Source organism: Cupressus sempervirens, chromosome 8, assembly GCF_028749045.1.
Source record: "Cupressus sempervirens isolate cs-2001-9-10 chromosome 8, ASM2874904v1, whole genome shotgun sequence".
NCBI classification, from domain to species: domain Eukaryota; kingdom Viridiplantae; phylum Streptophyta; class Pinopsida; order Cupressales; family Cupressaceae; genus Cupressus; species Cupressus sempervirens.
The window spans coordinates 488,773,074-488,796,281 of record NC_143125.1 but is presented as its reverse complement, the minus strand read 5'-3'; the positions used below and the strand labels follow the sequence as shown (position 1 = coordinate 488,796,281).

At 35.0% G+C, this 23,208-nt stretch overlaps 3 protein-coding genes across 3 annotated transcripts; 2 read left to right on the top strand and 1 right to left on the bottom strand.

The window, feature by feature from the left end:
• Positions 1–7,509: 7,509 nt before the first annotated feature.
• On the bottom strand, positions 7,510–15,306 carry LOC149543339 (AP2-like ethylene-responsive transcription factor SMOS1). The gene is made up of 8 exons (XM_089795790.1): positions 15,202–15,306; positions 9,215–9,623; positions 9,031–9,039; positions 8,838–8,929; positions 8,674–8,747; positions 8,518–8,568; positions 8,180–8,256; positions 7,510–8,087 (listed from the first exon to the last, which is right to left on the bottom strand). Exons 1-8 carry the CDS (start codon positions 15,304–15,306, stop codon positions 7,510–7,512), a joined length of 1,395 nt encoding a protein of 464 aa, XP_089651916.1.
• A 104-nt stretch (positions 15,307–15,410) lies between these two features.
• Positions 15,411–15,824, top strand: LOC149543338 (AP2-like ethylene-responsive transcription factor BBM1). The gene has a single exon (XM_089795789.1). It carries the CDS (start codon positions 15,426–15,428, stop codon positions 15,822–15,824), a length of 399 nt encoding a protein of 132 aa, XP_089651915.1. The 5' UTR covers positions 15,411–15,425.
• A 69-nt stretch (positions 15,825–15,893) lies between these two features.
• On the top strand, positions 15,894–18,907 carry LOC149543337 (APETALA2-like protein 5). The gene is made up of 6 exons (XM_089795788.1): positions 15,894–15,918; positions 16,028–16,119; positions 16,203–16,276; positions 16,376–16,426; positions 17,720–17,796; positions 17,890–18,907. The coding sequence occupies exons 1-6, from the start codon at positions 15,894–15,896 to the stop codon at positions 18,495–18,497; spliced, it is 927 nt and encodes a 308-aa protein (XP_089651914.1). The 3' UTR covers positions 18,498–18,907.
• Positions 18,908–23,208: the final 4,301 nt, after the last annotated feature.

Genomic DNA, 23,208 nt, shown 5'->3' with positions numbered 1-23,208 from the left:
CTCTCTCTCTCCCATCCCCTACTCTCTCTCGTATACACACTCCCATCCCCCCTCTTTCTCTCCCTCTCCCACCACCTACTCTCTCTCTCTCTCTCTCATCCATCCCCTACTCTCTCTCCTCTCCCATTCCCTACTCTCTCTCACTCACACACTCTCCTCCTCCTCCTCCTCCTCTCTCTCTCTCTCTCGTTATCCCTCTCCCACTCCCTCTCCCACTATCTACTTTCTCTCTCACTCTCTCTCCCATCCTGTACTCTCTTTGCCACCCCCTACTCTCTCTCAGTCTCACACTCTCTCCCATCCCCTATTCTTTCTCTTACATGCACTACCATCCCCCCTCTCTCTCTCCCTCTCCCTCTCCCACTCCCTCTCCCACCACCTTCTCTCTCTCTCTCACACTCTCTCTCCCATCCCCTACTCTCTCTCTCGCTCACACAGTCTCATCCTCCTCTCTCTCTCTCTCTCCCTCCCTCTCCCACTGCCTACTCTCTCTCTCACTCTCTCTCTCTCTCTCTGATCCTGTACTCTCTCTTCACCACCCCTACTCTCTCTCACAGTCTTACACTCTCTCCCATCCCCTATTCTCTCTCTTACACACACTCCCATCCCCCCTCTCTCTCCCTCTCCCACTCCCTCTCCCACCACCTACTCTCTCTCTTAGGCTACTCTCCCTCCCTCTCTCTCTCTCCCTTCTCCCATCCCCTACTCTCTCTTTCACAGACATACACTCCCATCCCCCCTCTCTCTCCTCTCCAATCCCCTACTCTCTAGATCTATCACACACTCTCCCATTTCCCCTCTCACTCTCCCCCTCCCACTCCCTCTCCCACCACCTACTCTCTCTCTCTCTCTCTCTCCCATCTCCTACTCTCTCTCTCTCTCTCTCTCGAGCTACTCTCTCTCCCCTCTCCCATCCCTTACTCTCTTTCTTTCATAGACAGACACTCCCATCCCCCTCTCTCCTCTCCCATACCCTACTCTCTAGATCTCTCACACACACTCCATTCCCCCCTCTCTCTCCCTCTCCCACTACCTACTCTCTCTCTCACTCTCTCTCACTCTCTACTCTCCCCCCCCCTCTCTCTCTCTCTCTCTCTCTCTCTCTCTCTCTCTGTCTCTCTCTCTCCCCCATCCCCTACTCTCTCTTACACACACTCCCATCCCCCCCTCTCTCTTCCTCTCCCACTCTCTCTCCCACCACCTACTTTCTCTCTCCCATCCCCTTCTCTCTCTCTCTCAAGCTACTCTCTCTCCCCCCTCTCCCATCCCCCCTCTCTTTATCTCTCTCGTCTCCCATCCTGTACTCTCTCTGTGCCACCCCTACTCTCTCTCACTCTCTCACACTCTATCCCATCCCCTACTTTCTCTCTCTTACACACACTCCCATCCCCCCTCTCCCATTGCCTACTCTCTCTCTCACTCTCTCTATCCCATCCCCTACTCTCTCTTACACTTCCTCTCTCTCCCCTCTCCCATCCCCTACTCTCTCTCTCTCTCTCTCTCTCTCTCTCTCACACACACACACACACACACACACACACACACACTCCCATCCCCCCTCTCTTCTCTCTCTTTCTCTTTCTCTCACTCTGCCTCTCTCCTTCCAAATGTAGGTCTTAATAGTGTTTGCACACTAAAGTGTGTATGCACTAAAGTGTGCACGCACTATTAAGACTGAAATTTAGAAAACCTTTAAATAGCATGTGTGCATTATAGCACGCACATGCTATTGAAAGATTTGCATTCTGCCAAGCCTAAGGCTTGGTTTTGCCTTGGGATCCAACCCAAAGGTTGGAGTCTCTAAACTAGTCTAAGACGTGTTTTGCTAAAAACATAAAAAATGATTGATTTTTCTTGTGTGCTCTCCTTCAAGTTTCCTTGTGGTTAAGCATTGATAAAATCAGGTTACATGACATTGTAGGTCTCTGTGTTAGTTATATAACCATGTAATTTAATTTTTATTTGAACTATTTCAAGCATTTTAACTATAATTTATTTTGAATGTATGCCCATTTTTTTGTCAAAAACCAACATGTACTAATGAGCTGTAGATTTTAGCTCGTTCATTGAATTTTGCAACAACTTAGATTTTTAGAAACTAGACTCCATTCTACACACTTTGAAAAAAAAAAGTTTTGATTTTAGATTAGTTTTCAATCATTTCTAGGGGGAGCACATAGATATTTCACATTTTTGGGATGTGTCCAATTAAAAAATTCATTAAAAAAATACACATTATAAAATTACCTAAAAAATATGGGATAAACTACACAGTGTTAGGTAACTTTTGATTAGAGCGATTAAAGAATTTCAAACAAAAAGTTAAAATTTTAGGGGGGGCACACTTTGTACTATGGTATTTTTTTTCTAAATAAATAGTACCACTTTCTGTGGCCCCCTTTCTTGAGGACCTAAAACTAAACCATTTTGAAAAAAAAATTAGTAGTTTAGAAACTAGATTCAAAGAACTACTACTTTTGTTTTGTCATATCTTAAAATTTTGAGCGTAACTATCTTCAAATTCTTGTTGAAGTTCAAAAATTGTTGATTTCAAAAAAAATGTGTCCACTTATACCCCCCTTTTGGTACCACAACTTGGTGCACTTACCCTACTCTATGGTGGAAAGAATTACAAAGAGACATAGAAGAGGAAGGTGAAATAAAGATCTCTAGATGGAGATTGATGGTGGCTAAGTTGAAGGCTAAGTTCATTCCTACTGATTATGAACTTGAGTTGTTTAAAAGGTTACAGAATCTAAAACAGAAAGATATGTCTGTGAATGATTATACCAAAGAGTTCTACAAGTTGACTATTTGGTCTAGTAATAGAGAATTGTCGAAGGAAAAGGTAGCTCGATACATTAATGGTTTGAGATTCAATATTTAGGATAAGGTTCGTATGTTGAATATTTCTTTAGTGTTCATTTTCAGTGTGGAAAGAAAACTTGTAGCACACCTAAGATGGATGTGAAGAAGTGGAAGAAGAACAAGGGAAAGAGTGTACAAGTTGAAGATTTGGAGGATATGTATGTGAAGAACTAGTTTGGGATTTATGTGCTAAATCCTAGAAGATGTTCTTCCAGTTACTAGAACATCTTTTCAAACTTGGGGTGTCTGATGCAAGAGCATCCTAGGCTTTCTTGCAATCCTGCATGTTGGAGTCGAGTACTAGTGGTTTCTAATTTTCTATTGTTGCCAAGTTGTCTAGTGGATGATGAGTTACTGTAGCTCCTAGTGGGTGCCAAGTTACTGTAGCTCCTAGTAGATGTCGAGTTACTATTACTATAGCTCTTTGTGGGTGCCAAGTTACTGTAGCTCTTAGTGGATGTCAAGTGAACTTGTTGGTGTCGAGTGTTCCTGTTGGTGCTTAGTGTTCCTATATGTGTCGAGTGTGAGTATTGGTTTTGGTTTTGTTCAAGTTGAGTTGTCTGTGAGCTAACTTTTGACATTTAATTTTTCTATGGTTATTTAATTTAGTCTTATAACTGACTTGTGGCTTGACCTATATTTAATGTAAGGGATTCAATTTAGTTTGTAATGAGTTGGGTTGACTTGTGGCTTAGTTGGGTATAAGTAAGGGTTTTTTCTGGAGTCTTTAACATAGTGAAAGTATTGATCATTCCAACTTGGAGAAGGGGATAAAGTGTAGATGCAAATTTTGAAGAGTTAGGGTTGTGGCTTAGGAACCAAAGGATTTCTTGGTGGACCTAAGTGTATAAGTGTGGATTCTTCTTGGTGTTCTTATCTAGTTGTGCATCTGACTAGCTGGGATTGGGTTTGTAAGTTGGATCTTGTTGGATCTTGTAGAACTAATTTTGTAATTGTTGTTTGTATTTGGCCTTAACTCGAAAGGCCTTATAGTTGGGCATATTGCATGTAATCAATTATTATATGAATAGAGAGTTTTGATTTGGTATTAGATCTTGCATTATTGTTATTTTGTTGTTATATTTCTGTTGTGTGGTTGTTTGCTGGGGGTTTCGACATCTCCTTTGGGGATTCTCCTACCTTGTACTGCATCACCCTTGATGACCCTTGGGTGAAAATACAAAATTGTGTCACCTTTTAGGCTGACTAATTAGAATGGTTGAATTTGAGTATTTCTATCCAAAAATCAATTTTGTTCAAACATATGATCTTGATAAATTTATTTTAGCTAAGTTATATAAGGTCTCACACTTGTCCAATTGGAAATGTCTATTAAATGCATGTTTTATAGTAGTTAGTATTAAATTACTAAAGAAAATATTTTTTTTAGAAACCTAATGTTTCAATAACTCTTACTATTTTTTATGATTTTTTTTAATAACATATAAACACATTTTATAGAGTTCATAGTATTTTAATTAGATATAATATATTGTAATTAAAAAATTCTACAAATACATATTTTAACACACGAGAAGATGTAAATTTTGAGAAACAAAAAAATAGTAAATCATATAAGAAAAATTTAAAAATTATATGACATTCTACAGGAGAGAGTCCTCTTCAAGAATATATAATTTTTCTTTTAGTTGGAATAAATTTATTTTTAAAAATGTGGTGGTAGATGAAAACTATTGATTTGAATAAGTTGAAATTTGAATCGTTATAAAAAAGAAAATACCGGTCCAAAGCCAATTTTTATTTTTTATTGTTCTAGCTACATATGTTATCTATAATATAATCTAAGATCAAAAGGAAATAAGTTTATTTCCTTGCAGTTTTGTGGTAGGAAATAGACCCTTAATTTCTAGAGTTTTTCAACAACTAAAAAGTTATCTTTAAAAAATATAAAAATATATCGTTTCTTTTACTAAATAATTATTAAAAATTATAATCCTAAACTTCATCCATTTCTACACATTGCATTAGTTTATTTCATTCTCAAATTTTAAATAATAATACCATATTTATGTCACTGAAGGTGTATAGTTATACTTTTCTTAGCCTTTTCCTTTGTAAAAGGGTGAAATAGGTTTGTGCTTTTACCCACCCACAAAGATGTTCTTAATAGGATCTTTAATGACCAAACTATTTTTTTTTTGTCTAGCAAAGCTGATCTTCTTGTTTGGTTTCCTGCGAAAGAGGGGAAGTTTTCGATTAAAGATGGATATTGTGTTCTTCAATAGGCCTAGTATGTGATCTCGCTACAATGTGTTTTCTCTTTCTGTTGGAATCATGTTATTTTTCCTAAGGCTAGTTGTTTTGCCTAGCTGCCTTTGAAGAACAAAATTCTTAGCAGTGATAGACTTACCAAACTCTCTATAGCAGCACCCATTTCGTGTGTGCTTTGTAATAAAGATGTGGAATCTATTGATCACCTTCTTTTAAATTGTTCATTTTCTTATGAATGTTGGTCTTTTGTTTTGAGAAAACTAGCTTACAACATGCCTCTACTGTCCAAGTTGTGGGACTTATTTCAATCTTGGTGTACCCTTTATTCTTCGTCACTATTTAATGGTATTTGGAAATGCATTCCATCTTTAGTTGTCTGGGTCATTTGATGGGTAAGAGACAAGAGGATATTTCAAAAGGAGGTCAATCAGATTAGTGTTGTGTTGCAAGGCATTGAGAAATCAGTGGTTGAGGTTGTTAATTCTAATTTGTTAAACATTAAGTGCAACTTCTTTTTCTCTTCATGGGATGCTAAGGTGGTCAAAGCATGGAGGGGGATTATTATTCCCTTTGGCTCAATTCCAAATTGGAATATTGTTGCTTGTGGTGATAGGGATAAAATAAAATGGTATTTTCTAGCTAAGGATTTTGTCAAAATTAACTTTGATGGTGTTTCTCGTGGTAATTAGGGATTGTCAGGGATTAGTGTTTGTATTTGTGATCATGTGGGTAATGCTTGTGGCCTTAAAGCTCTCTCTATCTTACTAGGCAATAATAATATAATTGATGCTATTTCCCTATTACATGGTTTAGTTTTGGCTAGATGAGGGGGAATTTTGTACGATTCACATTGAAGGTGATTCTATGGTTATTATCAATGCATGCATTAATAGAAGTATACAAAATTGGAGCTTAAAATATATTTTGGATCCGAACTGAAAATTATTATATTCTTTCTTGGATGTCCACATATCTCACATTTTGCATGATGGCAATTGTGTGGTAGACTTGCGAATTGAGGTTGTGATGGAGTTTTTACTAATACATTATCCCCTTCTCATTTTATCAGCAATCATTTAGAACTAGACAAATTGATTGATCATGATATGCAGAGAGGATTACCAATAGTGTGGGATATTAGATGACTAAATCATTCCTCTCTCTTATCAAATTACTTATGCCTGCCTTTTCTATGATGTGATTCTTAGTTGTTTTCTGGGTTTGGCAAGTGGATTCAGGTTTTCTTGTTTTTGTCATTTCCTATTCTCTTGTATTTCCTTTCCTTTTCTCTTGTTTCTTGGCGATGATTCAGAGTTTTCTTGCTAGTTCTTTCTCTAAGAAGCCTCGAGAACAAACTTATTCTTTTAATAAATTATTTAAGTGCTCTGTCACTTTTTGATTTAAAAAAAATAAAAAATTACAACAATTAAATTAATAACAATTCAAAAATATTAATCTAATTCTCTTAAATTAAATTCTAGCTCAATGTTACCATTAACCAATTGAACCTTATTTTAAATAAATTAAATTATAATAATGTTATCAACATGAAGTAATATAAAAATTTCTACAATTTTAATAAATACATAAATTTAATTTTTCTTTAAAAAATTTAACTATAAAATTAAATAAAGTTCTCATATTATTTTTTCTTAAAATAAAATTTTAAGAAGAGAGAATGGAGAAGAAATATTCGGGAACCCATATCAAATACCTCGTTGCTTTGTTTTTTCTCCATTTCACCGTAATGAAAATGTCTCTATGAAAACATAGACATGATCAGCCAGTGCAAATATTCGCCCGCGGCTAAACAGCAGAGGATTTGCACTCGATGTGACAGTTTTTCAAATTTATAAATTAATTTATAAATCACATGACAGTTTTTCGAATTTATAAATTAACTTATAAATTCGAAAAACTGTCACGTCGGGTGCAAATCCTCTGCTAAATAGACATCTCCCAAATATTCAGCTGTTTAACCAGTTCACTCTGTGACATTGGTATATACTCGACAAAACGGCAGTGGTGTCAGAATGTACTAAGTTCTGGCGAAACAAGGTGCCACAGGACAAATCAGAGCATTCACATTTTAGATTTTAAACACAATAGTATATAATGTACACATGCTAACTGCTACAGCGGGCGGGACAAACACATAATTTATTACTTATTCTGCTACAATATATACATGGAGAATACTTCCAGAATCCACCATAAACAATTAATCAGATCCGAATCTTGCATGGGGCATGCAATGTAGAGAAAACTGAAATAAAACTATTTTTAAGCGCAATATATCAGTTCATTTACAACTGTTGACTGACAGTAATATTAATGGTCAGTTGCAAGTAATTAGCGTCTTCCAACACCCTCTTCCCCCAGTACCTCAGAATCTAGTGTCCTTCTCCTCTAATATTTCAGCTTATAATTAGACTCCAACATGGAATTCCAGTTTACCAAGCCTTCCTCTTCTTCTTCCTCTTCCTCTTCCTCTTGTTGTGGAGCATCCCACTTGCATGGAAATACCGAATCCCTTCCGAGCTCCACGTCAGCAAAATCATGTTCGTGAGGAGGCGCTGAAGTGGGCAGTGCCATCGACTCGTTGGGCGAGCGTTGTTGGGCATTGATAGAAGGGAGAACATTCTCCTTCTTCACCATTTCTCTGAAGATGGACGACTGCAGGAGAAGACTCAGAGCGGTCACAGGAGACGGGTTAGTCATGCTCTGTACTGATGAGCTGGATGGGAATTTGCTAATGCCACCTGTACTCATTTTTGATGCAGTCCCTCCACCTGTACCTCCGCCTCTCTGGACGGCCACGCTGTCTGCTTTGCTGGCATCCAGGATCTGCGAAGGCGGCACGTTCTTCATGTGATCGGGTCTCAGCCATCGGATGTATCGGCTCAGATCGAAATTTGTCACTGCGTTCAGCCCCCTGTACTCGATTGCTGCCATGTCATACGCTGCTGCGGCTTCCTCTTCCGTGTCTGCATTGATAAGTAATTGAATATTATTAAGAAATTCTGGTTTTATCTTTGAAAGAGCACAGAGAGAAGGAGATTGGAAGATTAATACTCACTGTAAGTGCCCAGATAGAGATACTTGTTTCCAAACACTCGACCAATCCTCGCCTCCCATCTACCATTCTGATGATGCCTGCATCGTTCAGGCTATTCTTAAACATCATATACTAAGAAGAAAATTAAGCTGGAGAAAAATAAGTCAATTTTGACTATTTAACACTTTTATTCTTTTAAACAAGTTATTTTTTGAAAATGAAAACCCCTTAAACCTTGCTAAAACTAGATAATTTTTTATATAAAATCTTATTGAAAAAAATAAATCTCTAAATGACCATCCTTAAACGTTACAGACTAATGAAAAATTAAACAAGTGAAATAAGAAAGTCGTTGTTACCTTGCAACTCCTCTATACTTAGAAACGCCCCTTGAAAATCCACTGCTCCTCCTGAAAAAGATCCCGGCAACCATTAGCAAGCATCCCATGACCCACAAAAGAAATTAACAAGAAAAATAAAAATTGCAAACCAATAAATCATTATGAAAAGAGTACCTTCTGAGATTAGCAAGGTACTCTTCCTTGCTCAGATTCTGCATTTCTTCAATATCTTTATCATATTCAATCACCTATACAATCAAACCAGTGTCAATACCAGATGCTACATCACACCTGATGAAAAAAAAAAAGAATCCAGAAAACAATTTACGCCAAGTCACCGGAAAGTTTGTGCGGGTCTCCTGAGGTCCCCAGTACTTAATAGCAGCAAGATCGTAAGCCCTGGCTGCTGAATCTTCTTCATCATATGCTCCTGTTTCATATAAAAACACCCAACGAAATCAAAACTCTTCTTCTTCCCAATTACTTGTCTCATATACTGCAGATAGAATTGCAACAGATGATGAAACTTACCGAGATAAACTGGAGCAATCGTTGCCAAGATTCATGAAATCAAAATCCCACTATTGTCAGGTTTAGAAAAACATTAAAAAAAAAAAAAATCCAATCTTCGAAAGAAAAAAAAATTGAAATCCTTGCAGAAAGAATAAAACCCATTAAAAAAGTGGGTATGTAATTGGGTGTATAACTAAGTTGCCTTGTTTTCCCTTCTTGTTTTGAGTGGAGTTCCAGGCGGTCTTGTCCCAGAGATGAGCTTCATAGCGTCCAGTCCATTTGTGCCTTGTCACACCACGGTAGATTGAGCTTCTGCTCTTGGTGGATGCAGTGACTGCAATAGTACACGAGGATGGAATTCCTTTCACCATATTCATCTTCTTCTTTTCACCGCAAACAACTTCATCACATTTTCCCTTCTTTTCATCCCTTCTCACCCTCTTTTTGCTGTTAACATTAAGACCAGCAGTGGAGCTCAAGTTTTCTCCAAACACACAAACCATTTTCAACGACTCCTGCTTTTTTCTCTTCAAAGCAGAAGAAATAATGGATGGAAGATGAGCAATTTCAATGGTTTTAACTCTACATTTCTGGTGGATTGACGACCATATCTATGGTGCACAAACAAGATCGTCTTATTTACGATAATGCTCGCAGTAAGAAGACGGGAATAATTTTGTTTTCTTTATCCAGCACAACTATTTGACAGTTGCACATTGCTCGTTTCTCAGATTATTTTATTGCTACTCCGTCAATCCAGATTCCTGTCTTTTTCATGGTCGGTAAATTCAGATCGCTCGTCTTATGCCATTGGAATTTCTACCAAGCATGATTGCTAACGGATTTCTTTTTTGTTTACAGTCGTCTACAAGGTTTTTTTTTATAGATTTATTCATAATCAAAACATTCTCAATCAAACTGTTTTTTTTTAACACTCCTTTCTAATAATGGGATTAAAAAGAGGTTGCCGCGTTTTCAATATTTGTTACATGCAGTTCTGGAGTTCTGGGTATTTCGAGGTTACCATCAACATTCAACATTCACAATAATTGTTTTACATTAAAAAAAGAGATGCCACATTTTAAAAAATTGTATTAGCATTTTGTCTCTCTTGCATGGTATGACAAATTAAATCTCATTAAAACAAAGGTACGCGTCCATTGGAGGAATCAACGATAAGGTACTTTTGCTGATCTAGGTTTCTCAGACCCTATTTTGTGTCTATTATGGTTATATAATCTTTAATTTAAATAGTGTGGGAGACAATTTACCTTGAATTGATAATGTGAAAATTAATTTATTCATTCAATATATATCGTTCAATTTCAGTTAGATAGACCAATTGTGGGAATGAGGGGGCTTTTTTGGTTTATTCGCATGCATTTGGAGCCCCACACAACTAACAAAACTGAGAAGTATTTAATCAAATTTTGAATTTTATATTGGTTTGGTTAATAATTTAACTGTTTAAAATATTTAATTTATTTTTATTAATAATAATTTAAAGTAATGACTCACTTTCATAACTAAGTTTTAAAGAATTATAGATATTTATTTTAATTTAATATGCATGTTTTTATTTTAGGTGATAGTTTGAGAGATGAACAAATGATTTTGAATTTTAGATAAAAAGATAAGAATCTTTGTTAATACATTCATAACTTTTAATTCATTCTTTTTTCTATAATTAGCATCATTGATGTTGAGTATTTGCAATATTAGCTACCATAATAGACATACATACTTAATTCTTCACAAGTAACAGGAAAAAAATTTAAAATACTTTATATTGATAAGAAAATAATTAATTTTTAAAATTTAGTGAGGGTTAATTATAGTTAAATATTCAATAAATAACAATTCTAAGACCATTTGGTCATTGGAAGCTACAATTTACAATTAGAAGAATTGTTATGTTGTCATTGATGTCAAACTTTATTGGTAAGACAATTTGCTATCTGATTTGAGTGCCATACCTAGAGGATTGATGAAGAGGATTTAACAAGTTACTCATAACAATAGCATCTAGAGGAAAGGTTGAATTATGAAAGGAAACTACAATCGACACTTAATTAGTTAGGCTTTAATAAAATAAAAGTGATTTTATAAAATCATGCTACAAGTAAAGAAGACATTTGTACTGAAGCCTTGAAGAAGTCATCAAAGATTGACCAAGTACATAGGCTTGACTGAGCAAAAGATTAACTAACTTTAAGTAAATAATGAGTGATGCTAGTGTTGACTAAGCCACAATATGTGCTGAGCAGAACTAGTGTCAACCAAGCATCAATATTGAATGAGCGTCAATATATTTTCCAAACAAAAAGTTGGTAGTGACCAAGTAACCTAGTGATAACCAAGCATTAGAATACAGTGTTGGCCAAGGGACAACATTTTGATAGTTTATGAGGAAATTGTGATTTACAGCTGATGGAGTTGATTTCTTAGAATATGTAAAGTTTGTGGAAGATAAGGTTGGATGACCTAGAACATGTAAATCAAGGGAAACCATTTTTGCACATTTCTATGCAAGAATTCAAAGTGAAGTTTCTTGAAAAGAAGAAGATGAACAAGAAGGTGGACATATTAATTGTGTGTGTGTTGAATCTGATCAAAACCCTAATCTATCTATGGTGGTGTTAAGCAACAAAAGATCATGATTACCTATTTAAGGAGGTACACAGACTAATCTAAAAGGTTACTGAGGTTGGCAAAGCTGGTGAAAACCTAATAAGGTTGGAGCAATTGATGATGCTATTGATTGATGAACTTAAGTAGAAGGCTAAGAAGAGTTGAGAAGTGGTGAAGAGTGATTACCTGAAGGGTTTCCAAGTGAATCAAAGACAAAGATGACAATGAAGGCCAGTTAGTGGATCAACATGTGAGTCGAACTGTGATTCGTATTTGTAAAGTGAGTTGTATCTATATCCACATTAAACCTTAGTGTCAAACTTGTGCGGATGTTATTTGTGATGATTTACTGTTAATGTTCTACATTCGGAAAGTTTGTTATTATAAGGATAGTGGACTGCTAGTTGATGTCATTGATAATCTTCTATAGAGGTTGACCTAATGAATGTTAATATCCAAAAGAGTTTAAGTGTGTGTTTGTTCAATTGGCACATGTGGACCTAGGATATCTGATTCATCCCCCTTCTTAGTTATTCTAAACATTCTAATACTAGTTTGGATTAATCATGTTAATAGTTAAACAAATATATGTATAATGAAGATTTTTTATAAGCAATATTGGATGACTTGATTTGCCAATTTGTGACTACTATACAAATGATTATATGAACATATTTGTAACAAAAAAGTAAATATCTTAGATTTTGTCTTCTTTTTTAAACCTATAAAATTGATCATTATACCTATAGATCTGTTATTTTCTACTCGTGAACCTAAACTAGAAAAATATTATGTTTAAAAATTACTTACCCTTATCTTTATATTTTTCTACCTTAAAGTGTATTGTTAATTGTGCCATCTTAAAAAGTGCACTTTTCTTTTATAAGACCATTCTAGCTCTCTTTTAGTGTGGTTTGGCAAATTAGGACCTTCTGTTGCATTTAATTACTTAAATTAAGGTCCTTTTCCCTCTTCCAATCTTGGTGAAAACTCTAAGTTGGCATTAATTTATATGCGTGGCTTCCCATTTATTCCTCCAATCATGAAAATTATGATTTAAATACCTTTTTGACCATTTTTTCCATATATCTCATCATGCTTCTCTTGACCGCCTAATAGTTCTTGGCTTTGGGGCTTCTGCTTGGGAGTTTGCAACTCCATGTAAGGGATGAAGTTGACCGTTACCTAGGGTAAAGGTCAATTTTTTCCCTTACTTGAGAGGTCAATTTCTATTGGTTCTTGGGTGTGATACAAATACTAAGCTTTTTCCACCTTGTACAATTGGCTCTTTCAATTTTGATGCCCAAAATTAGTATAAAAGGAGACCTCCTCATTTCAAATTCAGTCATTTACAACATATACAAGTCCACAAATATCAAAGAAATTCTATTTTCAAGCAATTAAACAAATTCTTTCTAGGTTTTTTTCAAGTAGCTAATCAAGCAGTTCTTTTCCATCCAAGCATTCATCATGCATTTCCTTTCTAATATCTTGAGCTTCTTTCATCAATTGAGATAGTGGAGTTTCCATCAAAGAGGAGATCCACCTTCATGTATTCAAGTTCTTCAATCCATCATAAAGGAGAATTGTAAGAATTCAAAAAGATGAGGTTTTGTCTTACATGTTTTTATTTTGATTTTGTGTTTATTCAAGGCTATTGCGTTAACGCATTTGATCACATATTAAACACAATTGAACCAACACTATTATGATATTCTTTGTTATTAATTACAATTTTACTACATGTTAGCATTCCTTTACTTTCATCTATTTCAATTCAAAGTTGATTCCTTAACCCAAGCTTGATCGAGGCAAGCCTCTCTTGATAAACAAAATTTATCCTTTCTTGTGTACATGGGTAGGTTCAAAGGTTTTTAGGACTAGGTTTGTAGATCTAGGGTTACGGACTCTAATGGAGCTACGTAGCTCAATTTTTTTTTTGGGAAGATTGGGTGAAGGTTGAACTCAACCCTTACTATGTTGTCCCTTACCTCTAGGTCACCCCTTTCCCTCCATGTCATCCCTTATCCTCTAGGTCATCCCCTGTCTGGAGCTTCGAAATTCATTGTTGAAGGTTTTGATGAATAATTCACTATCTGTATGTGCACAAATGAATGATAATGTAAGAGAGCAGGTGAGGTATTTTTAAAATTTGTGCACATCAAATGTGAAGGAAAAGTATTGCAAATAAGGAAAATCATACATTTAAAGAATTGAATCACACAGAGAGACTACAAAAAATGATCAGGAGATCCTACATCTTTTCATATTTTCTCTATGTGTGCTAGTAGGATGTACACTTTTTTGTAGCTTTTTGTAAATTTGTATTTATTGTACAAATTTTCCTTAGGTTAGTTATAACCTTGATAGTGTGTTTAAAAATCATGGAGAGTGAGTTCCTTGGCTTGTGATCTAAAACTTTATAGTAAATAATTTCATATAGCAATGATGTTTCTAATAGTGGGGTTTCTACGTAATTTTGTGTGGTTTCATTGTTCTATGATTTACAATTAATTTGTTGGATTGATAATAAGTAATTGAGAGTTGTGGCTAGCCAAATTAAACTAAATTTAAAGTTTGATGAAATAGCTTTTGTCCCCCGTGTTTGATTGACCACCATGTCAAAAAAGTCCAATTACCACTCGTAAGAAGCCCCAATAAATGATAGCACTTGTACTAATAGCCAATTACACATGTACTATCAATTGATCATTTTTTAGCTTTATTGGTTATTGATTGGTCCACTTGTGTAAAATACACTATCTTTTCGGTGAGCAGCTTTTGGAGGGTGAACATAATAAGTTCAGAAGGAACGTTTAAAAGAACACTTTAAAACAACCTTACACACAACAACTTTTTAGAAAAATTGTGATTTTTTATTTATTGAATGAATAAATAAAATTTATATAATTAAATAATTAACCGATATGGAAAACCCAACCTAAACACAATAACATATATATACTCATATGTTTATGATAAATTATTTCTAAGACAAACTCAAATTGTCTCTTGCACTATTTACAAATTATATGATCATATAGACACAAAATAGGGTCTGAGAAAACTAGATCAGCAAAAGCACCTTATCGTTGATTTCTCCAATGGACGCGTACCTGCTTTGATATAATTTGTTTTGTCTTACCATGCTAAGAGAGACAAAATGCTAACGCAAAATTTCAAAAATGTGGATCTTTCTTGGAAAACAAGTATTCTGAATGTCGCTCGTTGATGCTGGCCTCAAAATCGTCACAGATTAAAGTAACTCTAGATATTGCCATGCCGTCTCTAAATGCGGCAGGCTCTTTTTGATCCCATTATAAAAAGGAGTTGAGGAGAAAAAAAGTTGGATTATTGAGAATGTTTTAATTATGAATAGGTCGATTGAAAACCTTGCAGACAACTGTAGAAAAAAGATTAAATCTATTAATAATCATGCTTGGTAGAAAGTCCAATAGCATAAGACGAGTCATCTGAATTTAGTGACCATGAAAATGACACGAATCTGGTTTAAGCGATAAAATAATCTGGGAACCCAGGGGTTTATAAGCAACGTACAGCTATGAAATAGTTTAATAGTTGTGTTCGATAAGAAAACAAAAAAATTCCTGTCGTCTTACTGCGAGCGTTATTGTAGATAAGACTATCTTGTTCGCGTACCATAGTTAAAATCGTCAACCCACCAGAAACGTAGAGTTAAAACCATTGTAGGCACCTTTAAATTACTTATCTTCCATCCATTGTTTCTCTTACTTGGAGAAGGAAAGCGGGACTCATTGATAATGGTCATGTCTGTGTTCGGAGAAAACTTGAAATCCGCTGGTGGGCTTAATGTTAACAGCAAAAAGAGGGTGAGAACGGATGAAAAGATTTTGGGTAAGGGAAAAGGCGATCATGAAGTTGTTTGCGGTGGAAAAAAGATGAATTTGGTCAAGGGAATTCTTCCTCCTTGTGCAATCACATCCAGTAAGACCAGAAGCTCCATCTACCGTGGTGTGACAAGGCACAAATGGACTGGACGCTTTGAAGCTCATCTCTGGGACAAGACCGCCTGGAACTCCACCCAAAACAAAAAGGGAAAACAAGGCAAGTTAGTTATACACCCACTTACAGACCCACTATTCAATTCAACGTTTCTTGGCTCAATTAGAATGGATTCTATTCTTTCTGCAAGGATTTGATTTCTTTTTTCTTTCAAAGATTGGTGATTTATGTTTTTCCAAAGCTGATTAGAGTGGGATATTGATTGCATGGATCTTGCCAACGATTGCACCAGTTTATCTTGGTAAGTTTCATCATTTGTTGCAATTCTATCTGCAGTATATGAGATTTAATTGGTGAAAACAATAGTTTTGATTTCGTTGGGTGTTTTTATATGAAACAGGAGCATATGATGAAGAAGAGTCAGCTGCCAGGGCCTACGATCTTGCTGCTATTAAGTACTGGGGGTCTCAGGAGACGCGCACAAACTTTCCGGTGACTTGGCTTAAATTGTTTTCTGGATTCTTTTTTAATCGGGTGTGAGGGAAGATCTGGTATTGACAAGTTTGATTGTACAGGTGATAGAATATGACAAAGACATCGAAGAAATGCAGAATTTGAGCAAGGAAGAGTACCTTGCTTCTCTCAGAAGGTGTTCTTTCATAATGAATTATTGGTTTTCAATTTTGATTTGAAATATTGTTTCATTTGTGGGTCACGAGATGTTAATGGTTGCCGGGATCTTTTTCAGGAGGAGCAGTGGATTTTCAAGGGGCGTTTCCAAGTATAGAGGGGTTGCAAGGTAATGATGAATATGATGTTTTCTCATGGATAATAACAGTACCATGCTTGGTATGGTTTTGTTGTCTTTTTTATATGGGTTTTGTTTAAATTTGAAACCGGTCATGTTTCTTCGCTTTTCAAATGGCGATATTCAAAGATTGGGTTTCAGCATGAGAGGTTTTCATTCTGTAGATGTCTCTATGAGAAGAATAGAGGTGTTAGGTTGAAATATTTGAAATCTTTATATTTCAAACTTAAGGAGTATTCATTCTATTAAAATCATTCAAAAATATATTCATAAACATACATATAGATCCTTTCATTCTAATGTCAATACTATACATTCAATTTGAACTATAATTTAGTAAAAAGTTCAAATGTCAAGTATTTAAATTTAGTATATTCTATTGAAACTTCATTTCATGTCAAGTATTCTACTGGCGTAACATTGGAGAAAATACAAACATCCTAAACTTTGAGTCTTTTTGATTTTCAAGTTTGAGACTTAATTTCTTATAACCCTCATTCAAAGAACTTATGTGGTTTATTTCTTTAATAATATTCACTATGTAACTTGTTTCTTTGATTACATTAAAACAATATTATCAATAATTCACTAGTTTGTTTAGATATAGACTTCAAATTTGTGTAATGCTGTTATATATTTATAGATAAACGAAATCAAGTATTATTGTTAAGATCTTAATTAGATCTTTATGTAAACTATTAATATCTTAATCACAATATGATTGTTTCAGATCTTTTTATCTATCACACAACTAATCAACACACTAATTATAAGTTTTAACTATATATATTATTTCTTTTCTTCTACCAAAATTTCATCTAAACAATCTAGACATTAACAAAGGTAAAGTACCCATTTAAATTATTTCGCTTAGAACAAACAAACTTTAAATAACTGGCCCTCCCCCAACATTCTTCTTGTCCTTAATTTTAATTGTAAACTGACTTTAATATCGTATTGCTTTTAATCATTCCGTCCACTTAAATACAAGCTTTGTAATAATCAAACAATTTGTACATATTCTCTTTAAATAACTTTAATTCCATATTCTTTTAAATCTATCACCTAAATTTGACCTTAATAAAGTATTACATTAAATTATCTCTTCCTCGAAGAACCCGCCTTTAATATATCATGTTCCTCCTTTTAAATCCTAATGAAACGTTGATACTATTTTATTTTGAGCCTATCAGTTGACCATTTTAAATCCCAATTTAACTGAATACCATATTATTTTAAATCTATTGAGTTCATCATACTGAAAAATGACGCTGAACGATGCAGGCATCATCACAATGGTAGATGGGAGGCGAGAATTGGGCGCGTATTTGGAAACAAGTATCTCTATCTCGGCACTTACAGTCAGTATTAACTTTCCAATCTCCTTTCTCTCCGTGCTATTTCAAAGATAAAACCAGAATTTCATAATAATATCAAATTATTTATCAATGCAGACACGGAAGAGGAAGCCGCGGCAGCGTATGACATGGCAGCGATCGAGTACAGGGGGCTGAACGCAGTCACGAATTTCGATCTGAGCCGATACATCCGATGGCTGAGACCCGATCACATGAAGAACGTGCCGCCTTCGCAGATTCTGGATGCCAGCAAAGCAGACAGCGTGGCCGTCCGCAGAGGCGCAGGGACAGGTGGAGGTGGACAGACATTGACAATGAGTACAGCTGGCGTTTCCAAATTCCCATCGAGTTCACTACAGAGCAAGAACCCTTCTCCCGTGACGGCTCTCAGTCTTCTCCTGCAGTCCTCCATGTTCAGAGAAATGGTGAAGAAGCAGGACGTCATTGGAGGCCACGATGACGACGACGACGATGACGTGGACGATGACGAGAAGCAGAGTGTCATCCGCTCTTTGAACGCCGAGCAACGCTCGCCCAATGAGTCCATGACAGCGCCTCCTCACGAATACGATTTTGCTGACGTGGAGCTCGGAAGGGAGTCGATATTTCCCTACAATTGGGAAGCTCCACAGCAACCACAGCAGGAACAAGAAAGCTTGGTCAACTGGAATTCCATGTTGGAATCTTACAAGCTCAAGTATTAGATGAGAAGAGTCCACGCCTTCCTCCATCTCCCAGTTATCGCAATGCTTTCAATAGTTCAATGTTTATTATTATGCATCAAGAGTTGTGCCTCCATGCTTTTCGCCTCTTTTCCTTCCATGAATTTTATGGGCTGACTAAAATATATAAATTGTTACGGCACGTCAAGGAAATGAGCCAGCCAGCTAAATTGCATGGTCAACTCTGGTGGAAAACGCCATTAACGTTTTCTTCTAGATGGATTGAGATCCCAGTGTCGGTTGGCTTAAACATCACACACTAGCTACTGATTACCAAGCTTCATTTCCGTCTTAGTGTGTGATTTTTAAGGCTGTCGAAATATAGGGCATTTAGATTGAATATCTTTGTATTAGATTACGTAAAGTATATATTCTATCTATGTTTGGGGTCATACTTGGTTTTATTTTATCTAATTATTATTATTTTATATTTCTATCTCATGATAATGAATTAAAGAATAAACAAAACATTTATCTAGTTTTATTTACAAAAATTCAAGTTAATATTATTCAATTGTGAAATTTTTATAATTTAAAAATCAACATTTATACTGTTAGGTAGGCTACTACTATTTACTCACTTCTACACATTTAACACAATTAGTTACTTATTTTGCACCATTCATAAACAATTATTTGTTTGACATGATCGGTTTAATTAGTTTGGTCTCTTATACAACCTCTTTTTTGAGAAGTTGGTTGAGATGGAGTGAAGACTTTTGGAATGCACATTACAAAAATCATTTAGATATTTTAACTTTAATTATTAACCAAAATTACAGATCACAATATTTTAATTTTTTTACTAAATGACATTAACTAATTTACGAGTTTACCAAATTAAATATTGGGGATCCTAGATATTCACAATATTAGGATTTTATCATTATTACTATTATTTGATTATAATATGTTTTGGTATTAGATCTTGTTTATTATTTCTATAATATATTATCTTAATTATTAACATTAATATATTCTTTTACCATATATAGTTAATGATGTTTCCTTTAGTAATTTTATTAAAACATATACTTTTATAAAATAACGAAATCTTATTAGAATTTGTTTGAACATTATAAGTTCAAAATCAATTCCACTTATATGAGTTGTATCACCTATATATTGTTTTTATCATATTACAATTTTAATTAAAAATTAAATAACGAAACATCTTCATAAATATAGTAAAATTATTATAATTAATTTCTAAATTATAAACTATAAGTACAAGTCACTATGTGGCACTTGTCAAAGCTAACTATGGACATGAATATATAAAAAAGCTATTATTATACAAGATACAAATTACTATTAGATATCCTAAATAAATCTGTTTGAATGCATACAGAAATATATTCATTGAGAAATATTTAAAAATTATTATAATTCTTGTTAATTATCACCATTTTAATATATAAATAATTTATCTAATTTAAAATAAAAGTTAAGAATTTTTATGTAAACACCACCTCTTATTCTTGTTATAGTAGAATATTAATTATAAAAATAATTGGTAAAGATAGAATTAAGTTTTTATTAAAATGGAGAAAGGGGTATTATGAATTTAGGAAGGAGTAGTGATGGTGGAGAAGAAAAATTTAGTGTTTAATCAAGGCTATGGTGGAACATTTTGAGGTGCTTATAGGATGGCTCACCAACAAGACGGAAGGGGCCTTTTTTTCTAGCATCCTAGTTTTTTTTCTATACAAATCAACAGAACCCACGATTTCCTTTTTCTAATTGAAATGCTCGACCTTCCACAAGATGGAGAGGTTTTCTAGAGAAGAATGGGGAAAAACAAACAAATGGGATGGTGAGTGTTCAAAAAAGCTATAGAGAGATCAAAATGATCAACATAAGCATAATCTATTGCAATGATTTAATGATCAACAAAAGCATCATCTATTTCAATGATTTATTTCAACAGATTTGGATAGTTAGGTGCATTTTAGCATGAAGACACACAAATTTTGGAGGCCCAAGGTTGTTGAGAAATAGATGGAAAAATCTATTATAGAGCCATCAGTGGAGAGATGCTCTATTAGTGGCCTAATGGTTGCAAATCAATCATGGATGAAAATGGTAAGGTTTCTCAAAAGCCATACTTTTTTCCTTAAATGAGGTGAGGAATGACCAACTATTAGGAAGGTGAAGAAATGGTGTGATCAAAATTAGGGGTGCGTCAGAGGTTTCAAAACCTTGAAAATGGGTTTTGCATGGTTATCATTGACAATGCTCATGATAGGGATTTGATTTTGAATAGTGGCCTTTACTTTTGGAGGGAAAGGGCTTCTATATAAAATAGTGGGAACCAAATTTTGATCCCACCAAGGAGGTTATCTAGAAATATCCTATATGGATTGGGCCATGAAATCAACCTCAGGAATATTGGAATGATGATTCTTATCAACTCATAAGGAAAAAATTAGGATCATATGTAAGAGTTGTACAACTAGTTGATAAAGTTTGTTTACAAATTTTCCCTCCTTTATGCACTCAATGAAATGCATGCCACCTACCACTAAAGATGGTGGAGCTACATTCTTCATAAAGTGTTTCGAGACAAGCTCTTTCTATAGAGGAAGAGTTGTTGGTGTATGCTAACTACTTAAGTGAGGATCATGATTTAGATAGTTGTGAACAACTTGGGAAAGGAAAATATTTGGAAGAGGATAAGCTAGTGCAAAGAGCAATATAAATTTTAGATGGAAAAATTGATTGTAGAGCCCTTAATGGAGAGATGCTCTATTTTGGGGCCCCAAGGTTGTTGAGAAACATATGGAAAAATTGATTGTAGAGACTACCAAGGAGGTTATCTAGACATATCCTATATGGAATGGGCCAGGAAATCAGCCTCAAGAATATTGGAATGATGATTCTTATCAACTCATAGGGAACAAATTAGGACCATATGTAAGAGTTGTACAATTGATTGATAAATTTTCTTTACAAATTTTCCCTCCTTTATGCACTCAATGGAATGCATGCCACCTACTACTAAAAATGGTGGAGCTACATTCTTCATAAGGTGTTTTGAGACAAGCTCTTTCTATAGAGGAAGAGTTGTTGGTGTATGCTAACTGCTTAAGTGAGGATCATGATTTAGATAGATGTGAACAACTTGGGAAAGGAAAATATTTGGAAGAGGATAAGCTAGTGCAAAGAGCAATAGATCTTTTAGATGGAAAAATCAATTTTAGAGCCCTTATCGAGAGATGCTCTATTTTAGGGGCCCAAGGTTGTTGAGAAACATATGGAAAAATTTATTGTAGAGACCACCAAGGAGGTTATCTAGACATATTCTATATGGAATGGGCCAAGAAATCATCCTTAGGAATATTAGAATGATGATTCTTATCAACTCATAAGGAACAAACTAGGATCATATGTAAGAGTTGTACAACTGGTCGATAAAGTTTCTTTACAATTTTTCCCTCCTTTATGCACTCAATGGAATGCATGCCACCCACTACTAAAGATGGTGGAGCTATATTCTTCATAAGGTATTTCGAGTAAAGCCCTTTCTATAGAGGAAGAGTTGTTGGTGTGTGCTGATTGCTTAAGAAAGGATCATGATTTGGATAGTTGTGAACAACTTGGGAAAGGGAAATATTTGGAAGAGGATAAGCTAGTGTAGAGAGAAATAGATCTTTTAGGAACTCCTTCATATTGAAAGGAATTATTTTGCAAGGAATAGTTAGAGATGACAACAAAATGAGGGTGTGCTATTATAAAAAAGGGAACATGTAGATTTATTGTGAGATGGTCCCCTGGTTGGATGGATGGAGAAGTGCAAGGTACAATATATATGCTATTAGCCTCTTCATAAATTGGGGAAGTTGCGGTGGATATGATTTTTGAAAGGGAGAAAATGTAGGGGGATGCTAATGTTATGGGGGCATGATTTAGTAGGGTTGTCTTAGCTAGCCTCAGATAGAATGAAACATCCATAATGGTGGCTCAAGTCTAAATTGAGGCTAGGATAATGACAAGTGTGTTGAGAACCTCAAATGAGAAGCCAATTCTTGAGGAGGAACAAAGTAAATCACATCAAATAATAGGAATGATGGAGAAACTAGAGAAGAAGATTAAGGTGAGCTCTAGTCATAGGGATGAATGTGATCAAGAACTATTTTAAAATGACGGTTAGAAAGAGAATGTTCATGTTAGAGATATAGAAATGTATACAATTATAAATTTGGAGGGCTTTTTCAATTCAATAAGAGAATCTAGTGGGTATTTAGTAGAATCAGAGTTAGAGGTGGAGATGGAGGAAGAATTAATGTGGTGCTTTGTGATAAGAGAAATTTGTTACAAACAGATGAAAATGATCCAAAAGTCACAATGGGAGAATATAAGAAGAGGGGGTGTAAACCAAATAAATATTTGGCCCAACTGGCAGGAAGTACAAAGGGTCAAAGTAAAATGAGATTGGGAAGATGATATGTCTCTTCTCAGAAGTAATGAAGTTACTATTGTGGAATGTTAGGGGTTGCAATGCCCCCAACAAGATTTTCTTGATCAAGCATAATTTTGATCAAGTGAGTTTAGATGTGGTTCTTTTGTAAGAAATAAAGATCAAGCATGAGGACTTTGATATTATTTGGAAGAGATTCAGTAGATGGGTGTTCATGGAAGGCAATTCAAGGGGCTTCAGGGGGTCTAGGATTTATGTGGAAAGTGGATTAGG

Coding starts and splice junctions, on each gene's coding strand:
- LOC149543339 (XM_089795790.1), bottom strand. CDS start 15,306: ATGGTACGCGAACAAGATAGTCTTATCTACAATAACGCTCGCAGTAAG. Junction 8,569..8,673: donor TACCTTGCTAATCTCAGAAG/GTACTCTTTTCA, acceptor GATCTTTTTCAG/GAGGAGCAGTGGATTTTCAA. Junction 8,257..8,517: donor AAGTATAGAGGAGTTGCAAG/GTAACAACGACT, acceptor TGAACGATGCAG/GCATCATCAGAATGGTAGAT.
- LOC149543338 (XM_089795789.1), top strand. CDS start 15,426: ATGGTCATGTCTGTGTTCGGAGAAAACTTGAAATCCGCTGGTGGGCTT.
- LOC149543337 (XM_089795788.1), top strand. CDS start 15,894: ATGGATCTTGCCAACGATTGCACCA. Junction 15,919..16,027: donor TCTTGCCAACGATTGCACCA/GTTTATCTTGGT, acceptor TATATGAAACAG/GAGCATATGATGAAGAAGAG. Junction 17,797..17,889: donor TCTCTATCTCGGCACTTACA/GTCAGTATTAAC, acceptor TTATCAATGCAG/ACACGGAAGAGGAAGCCGCG.